The 8,563-nt window shown below is 52.2% G+C and overlaps 1 protein-coding gene across 1 annotated transcript; it reads left to right on the forward strand.

Moving 5' to 3' along the window:
• The first annotated feature begins 2,345 nt into the window (after positions 1-2,345).
• Positions 2,346-6,996, forward strand: LOC103647431 (uncharacterized). The gene is made up of 5 exons (XM_008671972.3): positions 2,346-2,957; positions 3,063-5,458; positions 5,625-6,047; positions 6,199-6,446; positions 6,521-6,996. The coding sequence occupies exons 1-5, from the start codon at positions 2,758-2,760 to the stop codon at positions 6,770-6,772; spliced, it is 3,519 nt and encodes a 1,172-aa protein (XP_008670194.1). The 5' UTR covers positions 2,346-2,757; the 3' UTR covers positions 6,773-6,996.
• The last annotated feature ends 1,567 nt before the right edge of the window (positions 6,997-8,563 follow it).

An 8,563-nucleotide genomic window follows, 5' to 3' on the forward strand; every position in this document is an offset into this window, starting at 1 on the left:
GCGAACTTCTGCGTCTTGAGCAACTTGGCTTACTTATTTGAGAAGCTTGTATCCTGGTCAGTGGACGTCCCCTGCGAAAAATACGACAATTAGAGTGGTCTCTAGCAATAATAGATCTGGCGAGAACAATTGTGACCAGACGAAGCGTACGCTAGGTAGATCTACCGTTGATGCCATGTCGCCCATGAGATGGGAGGAGCGGAGCAGAGCTTGCGTCGAAGCGGAAGACGAGTGAGCTAGAAGACGGGCTCTCGTTCCCTTTGGCGATGAGGAGGTTCAGAGTTGGCTGGTCTCGAGGCAACTCTTATCACCTAGTGAGCATCCTTATCCAGAGGCGAGCACCCTAATCCTCCACGCTGGTGGCGGTGCAACGGTGGAAGAAACGAACGGAGGTTGTTGCAAAATGGACGTGGTTTATTGTTAGAGCGACAGCTGCGAGAACGCTGTTGTGTGAACAAATAGGATAGTGATGGGATATGATCTGGTACTGCGGATTGATTTTGAAGAAATACAAGGGGTTCTCTATAAAAAGATGACGCGAAAAGATCGTTAAAAATTGTGCTTTAATATGAATCTATTCATACTCCAAAACAAATATTATTTTAAGATGGAGAAGTATCTTTTATGATTTACACAATCCACTATCTATAGACTATATGCGCCATGAAGGAGTCCAAGTCCATGTGTATAGGCGGAGCCGTGCAGCAATTTTTCTTTCGACAAGAAAAATAGCAGGGGAAGACTCCTGCGTGTCGCCAGCCCTGCCGAGGTCGTGATCCTGGAACCCGGCCTCTGCGCTCTGCCTCTGCGCGGCCCGCCCGCGTGTGTGCCGCACTTCCCGCAAAACAAACAAATAGACGTGGCAAACCGTTTGTATGCATCGTGTACAGTTAGACACGCAAAAAATGAAGAGTCATCTAACAGGCAATGCCATATGGCGATGTATTTAGCAAAAAAAAAAAAACAAGTTTATTACGTTCACACAGCGCGCGTGTACTGCTGAACGATATGCATCGTGGATAGAGAATGTGCATTTTTGGCTCTCCTCGACCACGGCATGCAAATGCATGCCCTGTTGCAAGCTATGCCTCCGTGAACAATGGCCGTGGGGAGGCATCTCGCGTACGCCTCGCATGATGTGTACCCCGTATTTGGATCAGTCTTAATAGTCAGTTATTAATAGTTACCTGGTGCATCCACATCTATTCCATCTAACACTTTGTTATCTAGCTAATTATTACCTCTACGAGTTCCAAACAAACACTAAATGTAGATACAATCTCTACGTGGCTAATGTGTGGTGGGTTGCGGAGTGAGATATTTGGATTGGTGTGAAGATCAGCTCCTACTACTTTTTAACCGACGCCCAAATGAAGCTGTCTCGATAGCTCTACCCTTTAAGGGCATGCTTAGTTTGACCTCAATACACGTGGATTGGAGGGATTTTGTGAGTTTAAGATGGTGTTTAAATGCATTAGAGCTAATAGTTAGCTGGCTAAATATCGCTAGTGGAGTTGGCTAGCTAACTAATGGTTAATTTGGTAAAAATAATAAATAACAGCTAGACTATTTGGATAACTTTAGCTAATCTTAGTAGTTAGCTATAGTATATTTAAACATGTCCAAAATTCATAGTAAGTCAAAATCAGTACTAATTTTTTTTCCAATCTCATTCAATCCAAAACAAGGCCTAAATTAACTTCAGGTATTGACTAGGCTAAGGATGGCGGGCTTTTACGGGGACCTAAAGGAGGAACGAGTGAACTCCGTAGCACCCTTTTTTCTTCCAAATCCGCACGGATGCATCGTTTTAAAAAGAAGCGAAACCCACGTTCCCGCACGTATGTGACGAGAGCCAAATTCATTCATTCATTATTATTTACTCCTACGTGACAAGAATCTCTCGGCTATAAGAAAAGCAACCCATAATAAAAATGGTGGAAGGCGCCAACGGTACCACTCGTCGAGAAAAGGCAACCAAAACCAATGACGCGATGCTGAAATATATATTTTCCCCGTTGTCATCAGAAGTTTTAAATGTCTTTTAAATGTCTGTTTGGTTTGTGACTAACTAAATAATTATATCATACTTTATCTAAGATTAGTCATTTAAATTAAATAATTAACCTTAGTTACAAAGTTAGATAAAATGTATTAAGTTAGTCAGCGAACCTCTAAGTTCGTTTCTTGTGCCGTGCAAATCCACCAAAGTGGCATACAACGAAAAGGAAGGCGACGGGGTCGTTTGGGGTTAGGACGGCTGGACGGGGACGGCACCGCGCCAGCGTTCGGGTCGGAGTTTGTTAACTTGGCCGAGTTAACCTAACCCACCCGCGACACCAAAGTGGCATACAACGAAAAGGAGTCAGTTTGATCTGGGTCGGGCGGGGTCCGTCCGGCGAGCGCGGTCGCACGCCTTCGTCTGTGTAGTGGTTCGGCCCGGCGCGTGCGCGTCACGTCGAATGTGTAGGTGGCAAACCCCTGTAGCGCGACGCGGTCTTTCTTTTGAAGCCAGAGCCTCCCCAGGCACCCAGTCGCTACTCTATCTCTCTTCTTTCTCCTCTCGTCTCCACTCTCCACTGCCCGCTCGATACGGGCGGGCACGACTGGTGCCAAGTTGTTTTCTTCGCCCTCCCCCCTTCCGCGGCGCGTTGTAGAAAGCGAGCGGGGGGTAGTAGGATCCATCGGTAGGTCGTCCCATCCCGTCGCACCGCCCGCTACATACGCCGCGGCGGGTACCTTGCTTCCGTTCATGGCATGTTTGTCTCGGACGGTGGGTTAGCCATGGACGCCGGAGGCCGTGCGGGCGTGAGCGGCCCCGCCGCGGCGAACGGCTCGTTCGGACTCGTCCGCACCGTGGTGGGGTACTCCACCTCGCCCCTCTTCTTCTGGCTCCTCACCGTCGCGCTCGTCGCCGCCATCCACATCGTCTCCGGCTCGTCCTCCAAGCCTGCCAGGTACAACTCAAAAACTTTCATGAACCCTGGATTCTGATCGGCCGTGCGGATCGCCGCGCTCGTTGGCACACGACGGACTGATTGGGGGTCTTGTCTCCCTTGCAGGAACAATGAGACGGAGGAGAGGAAGAAGGCGCGCCGCGATAGGTTCCTCCCGGCCGCCGAGGAACGGGAGGCGTCGGGCAGGGGAGATGACCGGGTTCTGGAGATGATGCGCAGTTTCAGCTTCATGCAGGCGACCGAGGAGGATTTCATGGAGGGCATGACCGCATACGAGCACAACGGCGTTGGCGACGGCACAGCGCACGGGCCTGTCGCGCCGGAGCCGCCTGCGCTGACGGCGACTAGCCTCAGCTTCAGGTTTCAGCACCAGATGCCCGAAGTTCCAACGGAGACGGCGCTGGTTTCGAGAGAATTCACTGCGGCAAGACAAGAGACGGCGGTAGTTTCGAGAGAACTGACAGCAGCGAGAGACGATGATGGACGACAACGAGAGGAAGAGAAGGAACCACACTTTCCTTTGGAACCATTCGCTCCGTTGCAGACGGCGGCAGACATGCAAGAACACCGGCACGACGAAGCAGAGGAAACAGAGTTCCTGGCGGAGGAGCCGGCAGAAGAGCGGAGCGGAGAGGTTGCGCAGGAGGAGGCAGCGCCACCCAAGACCGTCGCGGCCACGCACAACTATCAGTTCCTGACTGAGCGCGACTTCCGGGGGTTCGTCAGGGAGCCGGAGGCCGTGACGGTGCGCGTCCAGGAATCTTTCGTGCCGTCGCCGCCTCCGGCGCACCAGCCCGAGGAGCGACGGGTGGTCGACGTCTCCTCCCGCAGCGGCCGGTTCCTCACGGCGAGGGACTTCCGGCCGGCGAACGAGCCCGACGTGTGCGAGAGCGTGGCGTCGTCCGGGAAGTGGACGCCGCCGCCTCCGAGGCCGAGGCCGAAGCCGAAGCCGAAGCCTGCGAGCTCCCCGTCCGCTGCTTCCATGGGCGGCGGCGGCGGCTTCACGTCGGAGTTCTCCGGTTTCGGCGACTCGGACTCCGAGTCCAGCGCCAGCGACGGCTACTCGGTGAAGGATCTCGTCGTCGACTCCGACAGCGATTGGTTCCTCTCAGAGAAGGAGTTCCCGGCGTCTGCACTTGGCTCCGGCAACCTCAAAACTTACAAGGCCAAGGTGCTCAGGGCGATCGAAGCCATGGAGGCGGCGTCCAACCTGGAGCCGTCTTACCAGGAGGACTCAGCGACGACAGTGTCGCCGAGCTCGGTCCGGCAGCGCTCACCGGACACCGTTCCCGATGGTTCTCCCAAGTTCCCTGAGGACGTGTGGTCTCGCAGCCCTTCGCCGGACGTCGAGTACAAAGAGGACGAGGAGGAGGTAACGAGAGAAGCTGAAGCACAGTATGATGAGGACATCGAACAGCGAAGCACGGGGGAAGAGGAGGAGGGCAAGGGCATCGACATGAGCGATGACGAGCACTCGTCGGGCGGCAAGGAGGTAGAATCCGCACCAATCTATGATCTGGCTCCTGTTGCTGACGACTGTATGGATCATTCAGAGAAGGGGATCATCACTCTAAATGATCATTCAGGAGGTCAAGCTGCTTCTGATGCTCAAAGAAGTCCAGAGGCAGTCTCTGCCAGACAATTAGCTGCCGTACCATCAGATCAAGTTGCTGGCCCAGTCAAGAGAAGTCCGGAGCCACCGGAGCAGGAATTTGTTGGTATGGTTGATCATTCACTCGAGCACAGTTCTTACGACCGGAAACAAACTGCCAGCGAAAGCGATCAGTCATATGAAATAGTATTTGATGACAAAAGAAGGCCGCAGCGTGCAGAGACAGGATTTCTTGGTACGAGCAGCCCCTCACATGAACTCGTTTCTGAAGTTTGGGAAGAGATCGTCACCAGAAACGATCAACCGCCCCTAGGGCCCCATGCTGATGAGCAAGGCCTGGATACAGCAGAGGAAGAGTATGTGGGCACAGGTGATCAGCCACATGGTGCAGTTTCTGATGAGAAGAGCGGTGCAGAGACTCCGGAGCAAGAATTCAGCCTTACCGACCACCGAAACGTAGCAGTTCCTGACGCCAGGAACATCTCGGAGACCAGAGAAGATGAGGAACAAGCCAGTGCAGATGATCATTCGGACAATGCAGTCACCGGGAAGGCAAAGGTATATGACGAAGACGGGGAGGACCGGGAAGCGAGGTGGAAGGATCTGACAGACGAGGAGGAGGACGAGCTGGAGTCGCTGTGGGAGCACCAGGATCTGGTAGAGCAGCTGAAGCTCGAGCTGAAAAAGGTTCGGTCGTCGGTCGGGCTGCCCACGATCCTCGAGGAGTCGGACACACCAAAGGCTCCGGTGGAGGACCTCAAGCCATGGAGTATGGATGCTAAGTTCCTTCGCGAGGACCCCATGGACGAGCTGAACAAGTTCTACAAGAGCTACAGGGAGAGGATGAGGAAGTTGGACATTTTGTGCTACCAGAAGATGTACGCAATAGGTATGCTTAATTAATTTCTGTTCAACGAGAGTTACCTTATCTCTGATTCCCTGTAATGGTTAGCACTTATTTAGTTGAGTGCAATGAGAAAGCTTTCTAATTTCTACGAGGCAATTAGGTCAATTAAGACGAAAACAGACACCAATTGTTTTAATTTTGACTGCAGATTTCCTACAGCTCAGAGGGTCCCAGCAGTCCAACAACAACAACAACAACTCTGTAAAGTCCTTGTCGCCTACGGTGGCGTCCATCCTGTCGCATAACTTCCGGTCATCGCGCCGGAGATCTCCCGAGGACCCGTCGGAACGGTTCCTCAGGGAGCTCCGCTACGACCTGGAGACGGTGTACGTCGGGCAGATGTGCCTGTCGTGGGAGTTCCTCCGGTGGCAGTACGAGCAGGCGCGCGACCTCCCGGAGTCCGACTCCTACCACAGCCACCAGTACAACCAGGTGGCCGGCGAGTTCCAGCAGTTCCAGGTCGTGGTGCAGAGGTTCGTGGAGGACGAGTCGTTCAAAGGCCCTAGGCTGTCGAACTACATCAACAACCGGTGCGTCCTCCGCAACCTGCTGCAGGTGCCCGTGATCAAAGGTCAGCACCGTTTCATCAGACTCCAGCCGTCAGAGAGCTGAGTTTAGCTAAGCTGATAGTCCGTGTGTTTAGTCTGTCTGTCCCGGATGATTTTCGATGGAAACAGACGCGCTGACCGTAGCAATGCATGCACTTCCGGGCTGTTGTGTAGAGGACAGCCTGAAGGACAGGATGGAGGACCAGCGCAAGGGGAACTACGTGATAACCAGCGAGGAGCTGGAGGACGTCATGGAAGAGGCGATGCACGTCCTGTGGGAGTTCATCAAGGCCGACAGGGCCGAGACGACGACGACGGCGGCGGCGGCATCGGTGCTCAAGGGCCTGTCGAGCAGCAACGTCGAGCTCCAGGACCCTCTGGATCATGGCCTCATGGCGCACATCCATTCCGCGTTACAGAAGGTTAATTCTTCTGCTACAGTGCTCGCAGCAAGTGTAGGTGTGTGGTACCTGAACCGTGTGCGTGTGCACTGCAGAAAGAGAAGAGGCTCAAGGACCTGCTCAGGACGGGCAACTGCATCGCGAAGAAGTTTAAGAAGCCCAAGGAGGACAGGTCCAACCAGAACCTCTTCTTCTCGCAGGTGGACATGAAGCTGGTGGCGCGGGTGCTGAGGATGCCCAGGATCACCAGCGAGCAGCTGCAGTGGTGCAGGGCCAAGCTCGACAAGATCGTACTGGTAGATAGGAAGATCCACAGGGAGGCTTCATTTTTGTTGTTTCCCTGCTGAGAGAGAGAGAGAGAGAGTACAGCATATATGTTTTCTTCTTTTTCTCTTGTTCCCTTTTGCTCGATGAAACCAGTCCACGAGTATAGGGTTTCTTTAGCCTTTTGGCAATCCAGTCTTTTACGCATGTCTGTCCATAGTTACCCTGAAATTACATCCACCGCAATGTACATGCATACTCCATTGCCTCTTCAGTAGAATGAACCGTCTTCTTTTCTGTCGCTGAACACCGCCGCGTGCTGTGGATGTGCAGTGCAAAGAAAATACTCCCAGGTCATAACCAACAACAACAACATGGCTGCAATACATGAGTGATGAGTCGTATAATGGCCACCTCACATTATTAGCTGATCTAACAACCCAGCTGCAAACACTGTACCCAGGAACAGGAACCCACATCTCATAGCTGAAAGCTGACGAAAGTGAGTGAGATTCAGCTGAGTAGGCTCAACAGTAGATAGCAGTACTAGCTAAGACTGTAGTCGACATCTCATAACTGAAAGCTGACGGGAGTGAGTGAGATTCAGCTGAGTAGGCTCAACAGTGGACAGCAGTAGTAGATGACGGTCTCCAACGGTTCACCGGCACGCTCTCCCGGGCAAGGACCTCCGCGTCAGTGAGACCGTCCAACGGTGCCCTCTACGGCCCTGTTCGGTTACGTTGTTCCCGGCCGGGGTCATGGCCAGATCCCCGTGGATCCCTCCCATATGGATTGAAACCTGGTCACAATAAAATATGTATTCGGTTAATCCACGTGTGAGCTGCATCCCAGACAAACTCTGTCTTTCCTCGCCGCCCCTGCCAGGGAACCACACCTGACCTCTACTGGGTGGAAACAATCCCGTCGAGAAGCCGCGGGGCGACGCGCGCGAAGGGCAAGCAGCGGCTGTGGTGGCGGTGGCCGAGACGGTGTCAAGGACACGAGATTCTTCACTCTGGCATCAATCTCCTCTGGCGGACGCTTTCTCATTGGTAATCTTCATCCTCCCTGTCTCTTCTATCATGTTAGGATTCTTGATTTGGTTCTTGCTTTTCTTCAATCCGAAGTATTTGGGAGATTCAGGATGGTGGTGGATTCTATGTGTTATCCGGAGTATTTGGGAGATTCGACATGCAATTTCGGTATCGATTTATAGTACTAACAATATGAATCGGTTTTGATCCACTTTGCGCCATCATCGTCAAGGTCACACAACGCATCTTCAAGGCATTCGTTGATCTCTTTCTCGTCTAGCTTCTGGTCCAGCCGGTGCCTCCTTGTTACATCGTGCTGGGATTTAATGGGTGTATTTTTCTCTAGTATCGCCTTGAGCAGCTGCAGCGGTGACCACGCAAGTGAACGAGATGCAAAGAAGGTTGGCAAGCTACTATGAATCTAAAGCAGAAACTGGCTAGTTGTACCTTCTCCATTCTTGACTGGGGGAAAGTGTTCTTCGGTTGCAGAATGCACGGCAGGACGCCGAAATCGCTGGTTCATCGAAGGTTTCTAGATATTTTTTGCTAGCGTAAAGAATTGTGACATCACCCAAGGGATAGTTCATATACAGAAATTCATTGAGGTAGTTTTCAGTGCATGTTCATGTCTTTAATCAAACAATTTATCTCATGACCCCAGAACGATGTATGATAGGAAATGAACAAGATTGACGCGCACACTCAGACCAAGAAGGACCCTCAAGTGTTGCTTGCTCTCACAATGAAGTTTGGGTATGAAATGAATTAGCCTTTTACACGACCATCTTGATCTGAGATACAACTTGCCTAACCACTAGCAAATCCTACCATGTATTAGTA

This window comes from Zea mays, chromosome 2, assembly GCF_902167145.1.
Source record: "Zea mays cultivar B73 chromosome 2, Zm-B73-REFERENCE-NAM-5.0, whole genome shotgun sequence".
Classification (NCBI taxonomy): domain Eukaryota; kingdom Viridiplantae; phylum Streptophyta; class Magnoliopsida; order Poales; family Poaceae; genus Zea; species Zea mays.